This window comes from Macrosteles quadrilineatus, unplaced genomic scaffold (genome assembly GCF_028750875.1).
Source record: "Macrosteles quadrilineatus isolate MER2022 unplaced genomic scaffold, UCM_ALF_1.0 Scaffold_9__3_contigs__length_116548681, whole genome shotgun sequence".
NCBI classification, from domain to species: Eukaryota; Metazoa; Arthropoda; class Insecta; order Hemiptera; family Cicadellidae; genus Macrosteles; species Macrosteles quadrilineatus.
This window is the reverse complement of record NW_026542602.1, coordinates 65,451,509-65,471,116: the sequence shown is the minus strand read 5'-3', so window position 1 is coordinate 65,471,116 and position 19,608 is coordinate 65,451,509. Positions and strand designations below refer to the sequence as shown.

General features: G+C 35.1%; 1 protein-coding gene and 1 long non-coding RNA gene across 2 annotated transcripts; one reads left to right on the top strand and one right to left on the bottom strand.

The window, feature by feature from the left end:
* Positions 1–45: 45 nt before the first annotated feature.
* LOC129002015 (uncharacterized) lies at positions 46–3,176 on the top strand. The gene is made up of 2 exons (XR_008491523.1): positions 46–175; positions 2,982–3,176. It is a non-coding gene; the product is annotated as an uncharacterized LOC129002015 (long non-coding RNA).
* Positions 3,177–3,630: 454 nt separating this feature from the next.
* LOC129002439 (general transcription and DNA repair factor IIH helicase subunit XPB) lies at positions 3,631–18,731 on the bottom strand. The gene is made up of 16 exons (XM_054430239.1): positions 18,532–18,731; positions 16,200–16,280; positions 15,517–15,650; positions 13,924–14,034; positions 13,457–13,606; positions 12,627–12,800; positions 11,367–11,534; positions 10,671–10,768; positions 10,067–10,173; positions 9,381–9,503; positions 7,852–8,025; positions 7,028–7,296; positions 6,470–6,634; positions 5,866–6,052; positions 5,054–5,202; positions 3,631–3,913 (listed from the first exon to the last, which is right to left on the bottom strand). Exons 1-16 carry the CDS (start codon positions 18,563–18,565, stop codon positions 3,656–3,658), a joined length of 2,382 nt encoding a protein of 793 aa, XP_054286214.1. The 5' UTR covers positions 18,566–18,731; the 3' UTR covers positions 3,631–3,655.
* Positions 18,732–19,608: the final 877 nt, after the last annotated feature.

The window sequence follows — 19,608 nt, the reverse complement described above, 5'->3', positions numbered from 1 at the left end:
AATAACAATAATAGACATGACATAACCTATATATCATAACCTTAGCAAATTGAATTTTGTAAATAGTAGCTAGTAGGTAATAATAATATTTTCGGAATTGGCGCTCTTTAGTAAATGTAACAAAAATAAAAGCTTAAATCCTAAAAGTTATTAAGTAGCTTCATTGTAGGCATGGGTAAGTCTTTAAGTATTCTTATTTGTTGTAAATGGAAAATGTTGTTCAAAATGTGTAAACTATTTTAGGTCCTGTGACTTATTATCATTCTTTTATGCCATGTTCTACCTTCACCCTCTAAACTGCAGGTGTTGGTTTCTTCCATTAAGTCAAGCCCAAGCCTCATAGAACTCACAGTTCCAAAACCAAAATTGTCTTAGGCCTAAGTTAATGTCAGAGGCTACCAACCAAACTTGCTGATGGTGAAAAAATCGCATGAATGTTTACTAATCGAATCAATAGTTTCAATCGATATTAGCGTAGCCCAGTTAAGAAACTGTACCCGAGGCGGGTTTATTAAATTCTTTATATTAAATTTTCATGATTGCTAACACTACAGTCAGTTACAGTTTCACAGAAAACTTATGATATAACTTGGTGTTGGTTGAAACAAGTTATCCATTTGATAACAGGTCCGTGAAGTTAGCGTACCCATATTAGCGTATCCGCTTTTGTTCATACCAATCGCTGGTTCTCAATAGTTTCCCAATATTTTCGTTAAACTTAGTTCTCAAAAAATGAAAAAGCTATAGACCATAATTAATGGATAACTTCCGATTTCTAGCGGGCACCGCTTTCTGGTAAAAAATGCTTACATCTATATCAATGGTTAGTTCTCCAAAAATAAAAAATAGTTATAGGCCTAAAAAGTGGTTAGGTACCGGTAGACTAACTCCACAAAAGACATTCCAGCAGGTACCATTTTCTGATGAAAAATGCTTACATCTAACTTAGGCTTATATCAATCGTTAGTTCCATAAGTGGACTTTTGATAACTTATATAAGTTACCCTCGATTAAAATATTTCAATATTTATATAGGATACCAACCCTACATTGATGTAAAAATTGATTTAAGTTAGGTATGTTACTGTTATCGTACCGCTATTTTAATTTTCCATAAGAGGGCCGCTATTTTTTTACAGCACACTGTGGCATTAAGGCTAGGTGCTAGGTTAGTTTAGTTTACAGTAGAACCTCAATTACTCGAACCTTAAGTTAATATCTTTCAATTTTTTTTTTAAATCCCCATTAATTATAATGTTAAAAGTAACTTACCTTTATAAGTTGAAGTTTCTAAATATTTAACCTCGAATATGGCTCAATAATTCGAAGTTTGGCCTTACAGTGGAAGTCAGTTGTGTTTTGATTCCTATCGAGACATGAAAATCCAACTTCCTGTGTCTGTTTGGCTATCACTGTAGTTAAACTAAATTTTCTTCGTTATTTAGTAGGTTTTTTATGTCTCTATCAAACTTATTTATTAACTTGTTTCATACACTAGGCCTACACAATGTTATAAAACATTAACAGGATAAATAACGTTAACTGATAAATCAACTTCTAAATAAGATTTTAATTAGTTAAAAAAATAATATTTTTCTAACCTAACTTGAAAAAAAAATAGTCGACTCGTAGGTTAGGTTATAATTATTTAGTGTGGTCTGTATAATAGGCCTACCTTAGTACTGGCCTACCTATTTTAAGAGAGCACTAATACAAATTGGTTTTAGGCCTAGTAAATCTTTCCCTTTAAGTTAAGAAATTACACAACATTATATCCATTTTTGTTTTTATAAATTATGTGAAAGTAACATGTTACATTCTTTGTTCTTATAAAAAGTAGACCTAATTAAGTTAAACTGAACATAACTAACCTTAACCCTAGATGGGTATCAATCGCACATAATTTTACATCCCACTCCCCACCGACGCTACCCTTCTTCCAGCGCAGTGCTCTCAGCAGTTCATTTCATTTCATTTCATTTATTGATACCCTTAACACCACACTGTATGACGATACCTTACCGTATATGTCTATCACAATTCCTAAGTATAAAACTATCAGTACGTAAATTTTACGTATTGATACCCTTAGCGTAATTTGACGATACCTTTCTAGGGTTAACTTACCTAACAGCCGCGCCAAAGTGTGAAAATCTCTTGTTGAAAAGACCCTATGGATTTCATTCATATTCAAGCTATACAATATACAATTTGATAATGGCCTTGAGTGAAAATTATATCTGATACGATATAACTTATTTCTAACTTATACTTCAACCGATAATATATATTTAGGTTCTCTGCAGAACTGTGCCCCTACAGTCCAATAAAAAAGTTAGTTGAATATGCTAATGTGCCAAAGAATAGAAAAGTAAAACCTAAACTGATAAAAAAATTAATATTTCGTAAAAAGGCATAGTCTATGACCTAGTGTCATTATGTTTGCAAAATAATCCCAGTCGTCGCTAATACAGACACCAGAACCAACTTTCTGCTGTAAAACTGTAGAGATTATCAATTTTTATGACCATTGTAGATCGGGGAGATCTATTTGAGTCAGAGACCACTGTTCTGTGGAGGTTAAATACCATTTAGACATTATGAGGCACTCTGATTAGTCTTGTACTCTTAGAATTTTAAATTGTCAGCACTTCTTCCCTAAATTTTGCTACGATTAGTTGCCTGCATTCCACACAATATTGGATCGGACTTTTAAAAATTTCACACTATCATCCTCAATTAGTTAATAGGCATACACTTTAGAAACTGTTGATGATAAAAATGTATCAAACATAATATAAAAGTTTTATTAGGAATCTAATTCATGTGTTCAAGGAAATTCAAGCATAATTAGATTTAATTAAGTTAGTTAATTAATTTAATTTTTATTTTTTTTTAATTTTTAATTTTAATTAATTTAATTTAGTTAATTAGAGCTAATCAACTGTTTCAGCTCCTGATATAAAGATTTATGTTTTTAGTATGCGAGTGGTACATGGATGAGGTGTCTGTGGTTGAATACTACTTGCTTCTTATTCTTCTCATCCTTCCAGTGAAGCTCTTCTTCGACTTATGGGCATGGCTTGGATGGGAACTCTTCAAAAACAACTAGTCAATAATGCCAAATTTTATAATAGTTCTTACCTGTACCAAAATAAAACGCTTAAATACTGTTACCTCGTAGTACTTTTCTGTTCCTGTTTTAATGTCTTTGGATATTTTTTTATCGTCAAAAAAACATTCCCTCTAACTTAGAATTTTCTAAGAGAAGGCTATCAATTTTGTGATAAAAATATTTGGTAGTAAAATTTATTGGGTTAAGTGGGACATTGACTGTCTTTGGATAAACTCATTTTAAGGTTAAAATTTAAAAACATAATAATTTCTAAACAAAAACTTGTGCCACACAATGTACGGCTTTTTATTGTGCTGCGCAGAACATTATGGCACGTGACATTAGAGCGATGGTGTAGGGGGGAGGAAGTATCATACCTCATTGTAGGTTTCTGACGTAACATTTCAGAAATTCTAGTACAATTCAAGTTACTCTTTTGAACCATTAGAATTTCCTTATGATTTTTAAATCCATCTGCAAAATTGGTGGGTGAAAATATAGAAGAATTGTAAATAAATACATTTATTAACAACATATAGGCTAGCCTCGGAACTTTTTGAACAACGGGTGTTTGATATTGGCCAGGTACTGGCGACGGTACTCCATGTACACGGCGTCGTCTGCGCCAGACATACTGGCCAGAGTGCCAGACCGCCGGGAGGTGCCGGCTCCCCCTGGTACTGCTCTTCCTCCCTCCCCCGGCACTCTCTCCTCATCAGCGTCCGTCTCACTAGCGGCCAACACCTGCTGCAGTAACTGGCCTTGCTCCTCTCTCGTCTTGTAAAGCATGTCAGGCTCCTGTAGATTATTAAAATATCACTAAAAGTTGGATTTAAATGTTTACTCCAATAAGTTTACAAAGCAAAAATTTATAAAATGTATTTTGAACAAGTTCTCTATAGGCCTAATCAATAGTATCTCTACTCTACAATGTTAACATGAGTCAACCATTATGTTTGGTTATTAAAAATAAGTAATTAGTAAAATTCCATAATTTCCATTTGGAGATATGGAAATCAACACCTTTTCAACAAAATTGGAATTGGATCTGGTCACTTAAGTTCAATTTCCCTCGTATCATACCTAAGGCAACTGAGTATGTCTACGCCTGTGATATTTATTTTACGTCTATGAAGGGAACAGTCCAAACCCTGGTTTTGTTACTGTTTTACATAGACTTTTTGTTGGATAGCATTTGTTTTCAGTTTTGTGCATTTGCATTTGTTGGTAGCTTTTGTTTAGTGAAAAATGTCACCTAGATCTGGAAACGATCTCGCTTGGATTGCAATGAAACCGGCAACCTTCAGATTTGAAGACATGTAAGACCTTCCCTGACTCAGTCAAAGATTATAGGTATTCAATGTCAATAAGCAAGTACTTGGGTAACATCAAAACTACTGTTATCACAGTATACAGAAATAAAATTAGACAAAACCCGCTGTGTCATTTTACAAAATCGAGAACTGTCTTTTTTAAGGAAAATTAAGTGCACCTTAATGTATTTAAACAAAAAATCCTTAGTAAAATATTTGGTTCAGAAAAGGACAAAGGAGAAGGATTTTCAGTAAAAATTTAGAATTAAGCATCCTATACCACGAGACTGATGTCAATACATTAATAAGTAAGACTGGCTACTTGGCTGGACCACGTATTGTAGAATACAAAAGACTGAAGGAGATGTTTATAATCTCCTTATGAAATTATCTCCGAGGTAGGCAAAAAATAAGATGGTACAATATCACCAAGAATGGACAAACGTCAATAAGTGTGGAGGAACAGTCAAGACTACAGAAGGTAAAGATGGTTGGAGGAGACTAGGATGTAATAATACATCCCAATTAAAACAAGGTAATTAATATTTCAAACATCTGTTAGAATATCTTGATTATTCTGTCAAGACAATTTAAAACCTAGTTGGCAAATTCAACCGATACATACCTCATCCATTCCAGCCAGCTTGGTGATGACTTTGTAGCTGTATCCCTGGTTGACAAGGAACCGTTGTCTCTTGCGAGAGTAGCCCATCTCCAGAGTGTCCTGAGACACTAGAGTATAGAAGAAGGCGTTGTATTCCTCTGCGATTGCACCTGAAACCACCCATCACAGAGATTGTGAATACATAAAGCAAAACTTTTATTTAGGAAAGTAAAAAAAATATTACCTTGGCAACTTTTTCCTCCTAAAGGCTTAATATAGAAAATTGTCCTCATTTGACAAAATTGAAACCATTAAGGACGTATGCCGAGCCAAATCTGAAGCCATTTCTTCTGTCTAGACTTCAAATACTGGCTAAAATGTTAGCTGGTACAAATTTCACAATCAATCTCACAAAGGCAAAATCAAAATGCTTAAAAACAGAAATGTACAGGTAGGGTGTAGCATAGAGCACAAGGGCCTAGATTTTTTAGGATTTTTTGAGAGGATAGCAGGCTTACCTGAATGGGAAAGAGTCCAAACTGGCACAGGAAACACAAAACAAAACTTTACACTATATACACAATAGTGTATATAGTGTATTGTGTATATAGTGTAAAGTTTTGTTTTGTGTTTCCTGTGCCAGTTTGGACTCTTTCCCATTCAGGTAAGCCTGCTATCCTCTCAAAAAATCCTAAAAAATGTACAGGTAGCTTAGTTATTCTTTTGTTCCTCACTAAAGTTACAAATTTAAGACTTTAAACTAGATGTTTGAACTTTGATTTTTGTACAAACAAGAAACTACTGTACAGTAACCGAAAAGAGTAGTCACTAACCTTTCTTTGCTCTAAGAATTCTGCCGAGTCGCTGTGCTTCTTGCCTTCGAGAACCTCCGTGAGATGAGATCTGTATAAGCACATTTGCTTCTGGCAAGTCAAACGAGGTATCGGCCACTTTGCTGACGAATATTGTGTTCACCTTTGGGTTGAACTTGAAATTCTGAAGAATCTGAATCCTTTCACCCTAAGGGGAGATATTTCAATTAGTAATAGAAAATCTGTGGACCATAACATAAAAAATGATTTTAATCAAGATACTACAGCTAAAATTATCTGCTTAAGCTGGTGATAAAACATTGGCCCAGTAATATTGTAAACTCGCCTTTTCTACTAAGTGATGATGAAAGTGTCTTTAATGTTTCCAGCTGTAACTGGTTTTAACACATGTTACATTTTAAGACAACATTAGGTATATTAACCATCTGCCTCAGAGCTATACAAAGGAGTTAGGTTTTATGGCTGCGACAATTTGAAAATTGTACAAGTATTTAGCATCAGCAGTCAAGACTTTGGTGAATTAAAACCCTACTCCTCCAGTACCATTACAAAAGTCACAAGAATAAGGAATGAGGATGTGAATTATCAAGTATAAGCCTGTTACCTGTGAAGTTGGCCCATAGATGTAAGGTTTGTTCATCTTGATGGCGTAATGCTTGAGGGCAAACACGTTGTCGGAGAAGACGATTGTTTTGTCACCCCTCCGCTCGTGATACCTCACTAGGAACTGACATGCTCGGAACTTGTTGGGGTTCATCACATACAACAGCTGGAACACAACACCCCCTATTTTGTTTATAATGCTTTAGGTTTATTACTAGTATCAGCTTGATATAATAACTTTTAGTTTAATCAAAAGTAATTTCTATACTTACTATGCAATTATTGACATTAGGCCTATTGACTGTAATCTTGAATTTCTTTCACCTATCTCATAATTACCAAATTCTTGATTTTAAAAGCTTATAATTAACTAGTTGTTCTGCCCAAGCGAGCCACGGGAAGAGAACGCAGAAAAGATAAGGCGATTCTTCACCCCCTTGTCCAATGCAAGCTGGTCTTCCCACTGCTGGTTGATACTGGTGTGCAGCTAATTGTTTTCTCAAAACTTCAGATCCTTCTTAGCTTTATATAAATTACCAAGCTTTGAAATACTACCTACCAGTTTCTTGCTGGTCCGACACACAAGATACTCCCTGTAGAACTCGGGTGTCATCGGACACCACACCTCCGCACACTGCACCCTCGCGATGAACCCCTTCTTCTGCAGCTCCAGCCAGTTGGCCTCGTACAGCTTAGGGCCGATGAGGAAGTTGAGGTCTGCAATCTTGTCATCCTCCCGCAGCAGTGTGGCCGTGAGTCCGAGTTTACAGTGTGACTGGACGATGGTCAACACTCGACGAAACATCTTGGCTGGGATTGTGTGTACCTCTGTAGGGAAAATCAGTTTGCATAATCTTATGTGAGTGATCATGAAACATAAGAATATTTTATTCTTACGTTATTCCTCAGATGATGTACTACTCAAATCATTGATTTTATCAAATGGTTTTTAGTGGAGAAAGTCCACCACGGCAAAGTTACCTTTGATTGCGAAACATATTCCTTTTTTTTGTTTGATTACGTGGATCTAGAGCTAAAGGTGAACACAGAATCTCTGGGTCTCTCAGGTTACTACATTATTAATTACTACATACCAAATTGTCACTTGAGATAGCCTAAGTGAAATTTGAGCCGGAGTGTCGAGGATAGAAAATCTCTTGCTTCAACAACTAAAAAAACCACACTCACAAGGGCAACTATACTAAACAGTGCTAAATTTGTTGCATAAATTAATCTAATTTACTTCAACCGAAAATATTTAGATGGTAAACCACTTTTCTCACTTCCTAAATTGATCATTTGTAATTTTCAACCATCAACAACAAAAAATCTTAAAAACGATTAAAATAAACATTAACAAAGAGTTAGCGTTTGACTTATTACCATCTAAGACCATAATTCCCCACTCTTGTTCCTGAAGCCATTTCATGGTCTGGTCAGCCTCCCAGGAGCGTTTCTGTGTGTGAGTAATCATGGAGTAAGTAGTGACCAGGATACCGCAACCCATCGGCTTGTCTTTGGCTTCAGACGTGAAGCGGCAAATCATGCTGTCATCAGCTGGAAATAATAAAATGGCGATTTTATTGGTGTAAAAGTTAAATTTCATTTAAGATGTTTCTTCGTAAACTTTTTTTACCATATTGCATTGATATAAAAAATACTAAGGCTATATACAGGACTAAAAATTAAAAAATTTTATCCCAGCAAAACAAGACATTTATTGCTGTTAGTTATTTATATTGAAACAGCTGTTTTGAAGTAGTAAAAATTTCTCTTAAGCTCCGTTCACACGGGGCGAGTTTACAAGCTACGCGTCGGCTTTTTTACACGCAGCTAGTAAAATAGCTCAGTGTGAACGACATACTCGCTCAAAAGCTGCTTGTAAAAAATCTCTGAAAAAAGTTGACGCTGCCGTTACTTTACACGCCAACTCGCCAGCTTTTGAGCGAGTAGGCGTGTAAAAGCCCAGTGTGAACACAGTTGCTTGTGCTTGTGCGCATGTTACTCAAAGATGTTGGAGGATTTGGTTCAAGCCAGCTACTGAGCGAGTGGAAAAAGTATCGTGTGAGTGACTACAAGCGCACTCGCCGACTCGCCGGTGTCTTTCTACTTGTCTGCGAGTTGGCGAGTGGACAAGCTCCGTGTGAACGAGTACAAGCACACTCGCCAACTCCTTACACGCTGGCGAGTGGCGTGTAAACTCGTACCGTGTGAACGAGGCTTTACTACATTACACTAGGAGAGGTTGACGTCAGTTAACCTGTACACACATCCTCAGTAGAGAGGTTTACATTACCATTAGTACAAAGGTTACAAAAGACAAAATCACAAATAATAATCCTATGACTTTTAGTGGCAGGAGTTCCCTTATACTACTTAAGTTATTCTCTCCTCAGATACCTGATTTGATTGTTTTATGGATCCGGACCTACACTTTAAGATAGATCTGAGTACCAGCACAGAAAACATACTACTATAACCCAGAATGCCAACCGCATGGTAAAAAGCATTAAGCGGTTTGAGAGAGCTTTGCCTGTCAATCCGTAGGCAGCGCCACTAGCGTTGCCATGCAATAGCATAGCAACGCTGGTGGCGCTGCCTACGGATTGACAGGCAAAGCTCTCTCAAACCGCTTAATGCTTTTTACCATGCGGTTGGCATTCTGGGTTATAGTAGTACGTTTTTTGTGGTACCAGTCATAACATTTGCGCAAAGCTACCTACCAATTAGTGAGGCTAGGCACATTTTGAAAAAGGGTCGCTGGGATAAAAGTTCCACACTCTAACAACTAGATCAGTCACTCCAAAAACATACTTGTCTAAACTTTACAGCCAACTGATCAGAAAAATATGTTACGGCAATGTAGACGGAGATTACTTAATACTTTTAAGTTATGGAAACTTTACACCTACCAGTCGACCACATTTTAAACTGTTGTTTCCATTGTTCCACGGAGACACCTGAATTGCACAAAACCAGGGCTCGCTTTCGTACAGTACAGCAAGCCGTTACACCTACCAGACTCTTGCCCGCACCTGATTAGAAAATTGCATTAAGATCAGCCACAAACACTTCCTAACCTACAATCTAACACATTTTTGTCAGTAGTCACATGTATTAAAAATGATGTACCATTAAACCACTAATGGAATATTTTTCAACTTAAGCTTTTCTAAGAAATTTAAAGCCTAGTGGCAATAAAATGTCAAAAAACAAAACAATGCGAAAATATTGCTTGGAGTAGGAATTCTCAGAAATACCATTGATGAAGGTTATATTCTTTTTTAGTTTTGTTAAGCCCCTGGTCACTTGATTTTAATAGGTTTAAGCTGATTGAACTAAAAGAAACTCCCTATTAAATAGCTCTACCTAAAAATGTAAAACTAAACTGATAAGGCATTGGAAGGGTTGAAAATCTTTAAATAAGCTAATAATAAAAATTACTTTTGGAGTCTAGGCTAAATTTTTGAAGTCTAGTTTTCCCTGATTTTAAATCGGTTGGTTACTAATTTCCTTCCAACAGTTCTCTACATACTACATATTAGGCCTACTATTGTTTTATGCTAGAATATTGGATTTCACTTTACAAATAACTTACCACAAGGTAGGACAATGACGCCTGATCTTGCACGTCCGTTTCCAAACATTTTACGCAGACTTTTCTCCTGGTAAGGTCGCAAGACTGCTGAGGGCTTCAGATCAATGCTGAGAACAAGGAAAACGATATTACAAATTAAATAGGTTACACAAAAAAGGATAGTTGGTGACAAGTACATAATACTTATGTTATAACACTTGGTTTGGTTTTGTATTATCAAGTTTCAGTTTTAAATTAATAAAATTACTACCAATTTATGTTTTAGCCTGACCCTAATAATCAATTTTTTTTCAACCTTTATAATTGGTGATTGGTTTTTGTTATGGGGATTACAACAGGTAAAACTTTGAGTTTCCCATTTGGATGTCTTCAGGGTGTAATCTGAAGGGCTTTTAAGGACATGAATAGGCCATTTCGATGGCTAGGTTCGATGACCTACCTTGATGCACAATTTCAACCCAGTTGGTACAGTAGTTTTGCCTTCACTTAAAACTAACACATACATTGACAACCACATGTTTATAATTAATTGGAAAGACCTAGATAGGATTGCCCACAATCTTGAACTTATTAAATTACTTTGATCTTTTTTGGTAAGACTTACTTGATATCAGGGTTGACCGTATCATTGCGAAAATCATATTCCGCTAACAAAGGATGTTCCAATTCAATGCAACGTTTCTGTATCACTTCTATTTTTTCCTGAAATTCAAAATATACAATAAGAAGAAGTCAATGAAAGTATATTACAAACATTGCGAGGACAGTGATGCAATAGCCTATCATACTAAGTGAGGATTTTTTTAAACATTTGCAAAAAAAAGAGTGCAAAAACACTACACTCTTGAAGTTAAGTTTTTGTTGAAGAAAAAAGTCACTTGGCTTAGGAACTTATTATGGAAGAATTATTGACACTCACTAGGACCAGTCTTATTGAATGGCATTGAATTTCAAGAGTTGTCTGTACCCTGAACATTTTTTATATTGCATCTTGCTTTACCCATAATGATTTGAGTAGCTTCACTTAATTTTTGTTAGTTTAACTAAAGCATCAGTGTTACTGTTAGGAAAATTTAAATTTAGGTACTTGGTTCCTTCTTTGAGGGAAGGAATGGATTACATTACACCTAAAAAAAAAGGAACTAGCAGTGCCCAACTTTTCACAAAACATTTAACTCATCATTTTAGCCTTCCAAGGGTGTTTGAATTTAGTAGGCCTGTGTGCTTCTTCAGAAAAAAAACAATCCATTAAAAAAAGGTTAATTAGTAAATACACTATTTATGTAGGAATACTATTTACCTGATTCACTTCAAATGAAACAGTTTTAAGACTAGATTCCTCATCTTCGTCTTCATCTGCCTTATCCATTTTGTCGTAAAAGTCTGTAATATCTTCAGGAACCGCTTCCTTGACTTCTTCCTCGGTCACAGCCGGAAGTTCAGTCTGGACAGGCTGACTACTTCGAAACTGAAACAGAGAAAATAAAACAATTGGTCTAATCACAAACTTCTTCTCCTTTAAAGACTTTCTAAATTACCACACTAGAGAGGGGTGTGAAAAAACAAGAAACACCATGATAGGCCTAATGTAATAGCTTGTAGTGAGTATTTACAAGATCTATCTTAACTTGGAGGAATGTAAATGGTAATGGGTCACATAAAGTACCTAATAATTTTGCATACTGCACATAATGAGATGACAAACATTATTTTAGTGATTTCTTTGACTAAGGATTCTAAAAGGACAAAACAGGTTATGTTTAATTTATGGTAGCTCATCACAATAAATTACAACTCAAAATTTAATTCATAAATATAACAACAAAATACAGCCGCTATTACACATGAAAGGCAAGGAATATTATTTTAGGTGGTTTTAACTTTTACGTTTAACATAGATAACCTAGAAGTGACATTTGACGGAATTTTGTGTTTACTACTAATATCTTTAAAAATTTCCACTTTATTTAAATTCATTATTTGTCATCATGTTAAGATTGCGCATCTTCGATAGCCTTATTTTTAATGGAGCCTTTAAACATACAACAGAGTTTTAGTTATGATTCTCAGTTATCCTTGAGTAGGTACCATGGAATTACGTGCATTTCAGTGTGATTAGACTAACCGTAATGGCAACACTTTTTATTGCCTTTGTCTACACTCTAAACTTTCTGATTGTTTATGTTAACTTCTCTTATCTGCATACCACTCTGCTGCCCCTAAAATCTTAGTTGCAGTGTGAACAAAAGACTTGTAGTTAAGTAGTCAATCGTTTTATCTTATTTTATTATTACATTTGAGGCATTTTACTTGTTTGGTAATTTTAATTTATTTAAATGATATTGGTTCAAAATGTAAATACTTGGAGGCTTCAACAGATTCGACAACAAAGATTAATTTAATAATTTGTTATATTTCAACAATGTATTTTTTCTTTATTTTTCTTGTTAACTTAACTTCCCCCTTATTTGACCATGCTGTATTGGTTTAGGTCGGATGACCCTACTCTATATCTTATCAAGAATGGCCAGAACAGGTGGTTAATCACAAATATCCTCACCAAAGGCAGACCCTTGTTCTCCAGTGGCTGAGGTATCAGTGTTGTATCTTTCTCTTTGTCAACAGCCCGTCGCAGACGACACTCCTGTATCACTGGGTCCTTGAGTAGCTTCTGTAGCACCTCAGGAAACGGTGACTCCACAAAATATCGGTTGTGCTTCAGCACTAGTTTCACCTAAGGGTGAAAAATTACGGTGGTTAAAAGATAACTTCAAAGTAAAGAGTGGTAAATATGTACAGTTCTAGGAAGTAACTGTCTGAAGTATGACAGGAAAGTTATCCAGTCTCAATCATTAGTCAGCAACAATGAGTAAAATAAAAATATAAAACTATTCAAAGGTTGGCTTGAAGAAGTATACGCTGATTTGGCAGAATGGAAAAACGATTGTTCATTTTTATAAGTGGAATGTGAAAAGGACTATATCTTAACTTTTCGTAGTAGACATGTTTATGAAATACCATGATAGAAATATAAGTCTGACAATAACACAAATGAAAATGTTTTGCCACCATTAATCTTAATTTAAAATGTCTAGATTAGGTAAAACTGCCAAATAAATGTTTTAAAAATATTGTCACAATGAATGTAACCAGCAAGGCTAAACTGACATTAGGGTTACAAAATCAATCCTGTATTTAAATACGTTTAAAACTGTGTTAACTGCTTTTGAAAATGTGACAGCAACAAATTAAATTGGATTAACCCGGCACACCAAGAGTGTAAAATTTAAGGCAAGTATAAAGATGAGTACTGAAACAATATTTTCCGCTACATGATAACTCCTGGTTTATCTGCAAAGTTGTCTACTTTATAAATATTTGGGTTGATACCTTTCCATAGGAGAGTGTACAAAGTTTAATAAACTCCACAATTCCATCAGGCACTGTAGTTTTGCTGAGGCGCTTAAGGTACTCAATGATATCATGAGTTTCCAACCCCACTGAGACTGCAGCATACAGTGAATATGCGGTGAGCTTGTACTGGAACAAACAATTTAAAAACATGAGCTTCTACCGTCTTAAGACAAAAAGTAGAAATAATTAAAAATAGTCATTGCTATCAAATTTTTAATTCAATGATTTAAATGTAAAATATTCAGAACTAAACTCAAAACTTAAATTCAATAAAAAACTCCATTACCAGTACCTAGTTTGTACAGGATTTGCAATGAGCATATTTTGTTTAATTAGCCTACCCCTACAGTTTTGTACTCAAGCATACACCTTATATATTTAGCAGTTTCGGACTGATAATACTAATTTAATAAATACTTTAGATAAATGTCACTCTGACCCACCTCATGAATGTGTTCTGGACGGCATACAGGTTCTGATATCGCAATGAGGAAATCATGAGCGTGTTTGTAGACTGGCGAAAAAGATTCCAAGAATATGTGACCGTTGGGTGCCTGCAAAGGATATCACTATGTTACTACTCAAATCATTTGTCATAAGATTAGATGGATGAATATACATTAAAGTTCTCTCATAAAACTATTTAACCTATAAACTACTAGCAACAGTCTTGGTCTAATACAATGGTCTCTAGAAAAATAGTACGTAATATATGCCTAATAAAATAAATCTAAATAAAATAAATCATAATTAAGTCTGTAATTAAATCAAACTTTCATAATATTTTCAAATCTACACAAATCAAGCTTTCCATGGACACATTAATCAACAAAATCAATCCAGTAAAATTGACAAAATTGTAGATTTATTTGTAGAAAGTAAATCTCGAACTGGGTATTTTCTTATCACTATAAATTTGGAGGATGCTTAACTCTTTCGTAAACAACTTTTAAATGCTGAGGAAATCGACCATAGTGGAAGGTATTTTTTTTTTTTTTTTTTTAAGAATAAACTTTCCTACCAATTACTATCATGCATCTCTGTAAATTTTCCTACAATTCAAATAATAGTATTCCTAACTAAACATGAACTAAATGATATATATTTTTTTTAAAGGGAGAGGAGGGAAAATGCTGTAAATTAACCTACAATTTAAATAATAGTAGTCCTAACTAAACATGAACTAAATGATATTGTTTTTAGATAATATTTAAAAACAAAATATAATTCTTCTGTTCTCAAAACTGAATAGGCCCTAGTTCAAAACTTCCTTCAACAAGACATATATAGGCAAAATATAGCTGATATTTTTCAGAGGCAAACTATAGCAAACATCTAAACTGTTTGTTAGAACTCACAAAATAATATTTTTCACTTTTAAAACTAGGACAGCTATCTCGGTGAACTTTGCCAACTACAGGTAAACCATCCACAAGTTACACATCAAAACTGAACTAAGTTACATAGGATTTCAATTTTCCAATTTTACTGTCCGTAGTCAGCCCTTATGACAAATTTTGTTTTCCTTGTTTCTGGTTAAGGTCTGATTTCACTATTGTTTCCACTTCTACTCTACCTTCCAAAGACAACAAAAAATAAAATAAAAGCCTCAAATAAACTAGTTTTAACAAAAACTTGAAAACATTATCTTCAATAAATATGACAATAAATAACAGAAAGTAAATAAAGAAACGTCTTATAACACTTAAAACATATATTTACGCTTATACTGTTACTCACAAGACGGTAAATATACAAAAAAGATGGTAAGTGGTGATCGATTTTGATTGGACACTCCAATCATCATCAGACCCAATAGGCGAATCTGATTGTTAATTATTGTTACTCTGATTGTTGATTGTCTGATCGTTACTCTAATAAATAACATGCATTAAATAATTCTTAACTTAAACAATAACAAAAATAAATATTATTTGTTGTGTAATATTAACCAGGCAAGTACAAAAGATCCACATTCAGATTATGAGATTTGTGATTTCTGGTTTTGACTATCACTACCGTAGGCTACTACTCACCACCCAAAGTGGACGAGAACCGTGGTCCGGCTTGAGCGACATCTGAGCACGATAGTCTTTGGCTCCAAACTCATCTTCTTTCACCCCTTGATCAGCTGTTTCCGCATTTTTAGTAGCCGCCCCAGGAACAAACTCTGTTCAGCATAATGACACGATTAAAGATAGTATTGTAAATCTCTATATTGTAGGGTACTGGTACACTAGATTTACGTTTCAAGATTAATGATGTTAGCCTAACCTATAAGTCTCTAATATTGTACCTCAAAACTTTCTTGTAAACATTTTCTAACCTCTATCACACACAACAATTAAAATCTACAGATTTTTATAGTCTTTTAACATTTTTACAGATACGGTACACATAAAATGTGCTGTTGAGGAACTTTTAGGCCAGGTAAATTTTATAAAGTAGATCTACTATGCTAAGCAAGGTAGTTAGCCTAACTGGAATCTAACTTATATTACAAAATACAATATTCTTGTTTAAATTTGAAAACCACAAGATTTGGTACCTATTTAGAATCAAATTTCATGAGTATTTTGAAAAATAAAAGGAATGATGTAAGAGGATTTTGATCAAATAAATTTAAGAAGGTCTGAAAGAAAAAATGCTGAAAAACAACGACGACTCGTTGTCAATCTAGGCTATAACTTAGATCACTGATAGTGATTATAAAACTCACCCTCTTCATTGCCTTCACCAGGGTCGTCAACATTGGTCGAGTCTTCTTCTTCATCCTTCTTCCTTCTCTTCCATTTACGATCTGGAAATATATGAACTTAGGTAAACCAACAATATATTAAAAACAATGTTAGTACAATAAACAATAGACTTATTGTTCCTCCAAAACCGCAACCACAGGCCTACACCATTTGTACTTAATAACACACTTCCCAGGAACATTGAATTCAGTAGGCCTACCTAATAAAATCCTAAAACAACAGTAATAGAACTCACAAGAACATCTGCTTGACAATTGACAAATAATTTGCTGCGATAACCGAAATTTGATTGTAATGCGAGCACTATTACTGTATAACAACTCAGCTATTAAAACTTGCCTTCTTACACTGGTCCTTACTGCAATGCAATTATGTATGCAGACGACACAGTTCTCGTTACAGCCCATAAAAATAAGGAAGATCTAGAAATCCAGTCCTTCATTGCTGTTAACATGGCTATGGAGTATTGTAATAAGAATGACCTTGTCTTCAATGAAGCAAAGACAAAACAGCTTACTCTGGGCAGATTGAAAGCGGATGTGTCACAGCTTCCTAATATCGATCGAGTGGACGCTACAAAACACCTAGGCCTAGTGATTGACAAATCATTGTTATGGACTGATCATGTTGATGAATTATTCAACAAGTTAAATAGCGCAAAATTCGCCATCAGAAGATTGAAGCATATCAGCTCTGATGAAGCCGTCAAGATAGCTTACACCTCTCTCTTTGAGTGCCACTTGTGGTATGGAATTGTTCCTTGGGGTGCTGCATCATTTAACAACTTAAAGCGCGTCCTTGTTGTTCAAAAGAGTGCTGTCCGAGTGCTGGCTAATCTCGAAAATGAAGAAAGCTGCAGAAGACCCTTTAAAGAATTAAGGATTCAAACTGTGATCAACAGCTATCTGCTTGAAGTGATCTGCTTTGCTGTCTCCAAGACCCTGCAACGAAATTTCAACAACCACGATCACAATACGAGAAATGCTCAGGACTTCAACTTACCAGGTACATCACACGCTGTGATTCCACCTGAAGCCATCTTATACTGGAGCTAAACCTTTTAACGCCTTGCCTATCGAATTGAAGAGAACCTCCCCTAATATGTTCAAGAGAAGACTCTCCGAATGGCTACCTATTCCTGCATCCATTTTACAAAATGAGTAAATTCATGGACAGGCAGAACTTTGAAATGTAAATTAAGATCTTAGGTTTCATTTTATTATATGTATTCTGACTCCATTGTTAATCTTGAATATTATTCGAAAACGTTCAAGATTTAGCAAGAATGAATGCCATCAAAGAAAAAGAGTCTGGAGCATGGTTACATGCCTTTCCATCAAAAAACATTGGTATGTTTATGGATGACAAAAGCTTCCAAATCAGTATTGGACTTAGATTAGGTTGTAATCTCTGCCGAGAATTTCAGTGTCTGTGGTGAAATCGTAGACAAGAGAGGTTTACACCCGTTATCCTGTATCAACAGTTCTGGATGATTTTTCCAACACGCTGAAGTTAACAATCTGATAAAAAAAGCTTTGGTGTGTGCTGACATCCCAGCCCAACTGGAACCCACAGGTCTTGACCGAAATGATGGGAAGCGGCCAGATGGAGCCACAATCATCCCCTGGAGCAAGGGCCAATGTCTAATCTGGGATTTCACTTGCTCTGATACTTACGCAGTAAGTTATATAAATCAAACAAAAAAGCAATCCGGAGCAGCAGCTGAAATGGCCACCCAGAGAAAACATACAAAATACTCTAATATTACATCAAAAGGATACCAATTAATCGTCCTGGGTGTGGAAACTGCTGGGCCATGGTGCAAGGAAGGCAAGAACTGGGTAAATCAAATAGGCTGCAAGCTAATAGAAAAAACAGGCGACCATAAAGCAAGGAGCCACTTAATACAACGAATTGCCATGGCCATACAGAAAGGAAATGCCGCCAGCATAATTGGTTCCACACCCACAAACGACGACCTTTCATCAATATTTTATTTGTAAAATTAATGTAAGAATTAAATTTTGTCTATTTGAAAACTCACAAATTCATCTTGAATATTGTACAATAAAGATTCTCTCTCTCTCTCTCTCTATCCGCCCTTACAGGCTTACTGCCTACTTAAACATTTAAGTTATTCATGGAGATGAGTTGAAATTCCAGCCAGAGATTAAGCACACTTGGCCTGCAATAAGTTATTACCGGTAAAAAGGTCAACATAATTAAATAAGTTACTCATAGCCTAGAAAGGTAGCTTAACTAAGTTACTATGGGTTACAACACCAGCCCTACCTGAATCTTTCTTGTTGCGTTTAGCACCAGCCATATTAAGAAATTTAAGTGAGAAAATTCGGTAAACTCAATAATATTGTTAAATCATCGTTGCAACTAAGCCAAGAGTATGCCTTATGATCAAATTAATGTAGGTAAGTGGGTATATTGAACAAGCTATTTTATCAACCTTAACCTCAAACAACAAACAAACAGAACAACAAAGAACAAACACTAAACTGACAACTGACACTGACAGTGACAGTGACTAAGGTGAAGGTGACAAACACTCACTACTACCAACTCTTCAACTCCAAGTCCAACTGCCATTGGCAAGCCAAGGGCCAGCTACCATGAGCTACCATACTGTGTAAAGTTGTATTATGGTTGTATTTTGTTTGTATTAGTATTAGACTTATGCACTATCAATCTCTATTACTACAACCATAGACTAACCAACACAAGTAAACTTTCCACCCCATTGCAAGTTTTGAAGCTAGTTTTCCGTATCTAATTTCTGTCTGGTAACACTGATCGCTAGTGTCGACAAAAATTGTTTTCTATAATTTTAGAGTTAATTTCACGATTTGTCCTTTACTGTTTGGTTATTTAACTAGAGAATGCGCTATTTTTTTATAATTATAACGTTTTACTGGGTTAAACTGGGTTTTAAATTTACTGAGATAACCCAACAACGTATACATGTATATCCTCAGCCAGTCTCGACATCCTTGTACTCCTCAAGGACAAGGTGGGACTCTTTGGAAGGAGGGAGGAGGTGCACACCCTCAATACTAAATTTGTTTTTTTGTGTGGTTCATCAACTAATTTATTAATAACTCAATTGTTAAACCAAAATAACAAATATAAAATTTGCATTACTCATGTCAATCAATAAATTGTAATATTACATCTTAGTTGGCAATATGTTATGACAATATTGTTAGCTGTTTATGTTTGCACGGATAAAATTTATCCCCAACCCTTAAATGGGGACGGGACACTATATTTTGTTCACTTAATTAGCTTTTATTATATATGTGTTCAACTTTCTTCTACAATTTCGTTCTTTTTTGTTGGCCAACACGTCTGAACATC

What these genes read in the sequence shown, in the direction of transcription:
- LOC129002439 (XM_054430239.1), bottom strand. Translation starts at nt 18,565, where the DNA reads ATGGCTGGTGCTAAACGCAACAAGAAAGATTCAG. An exon ending in GTCCAGAACACATTCATGAG is followed by an intron (nt 13,607 to 13,923) that starts GTGGGTCAGAGT and finishes TGTTTGTTCCAG; the next exon opens with TACAAGCTCACCGCATATTC. An exon ending in TCTATGGGCCAACTTCACAG is followed by an intron (nt 6,053 to 6,469) that starts GTAACAGGCTTA and finishes ATCTCCCCTTAG; the next exon opens with GGTGAAAGGATTCAGATTCT.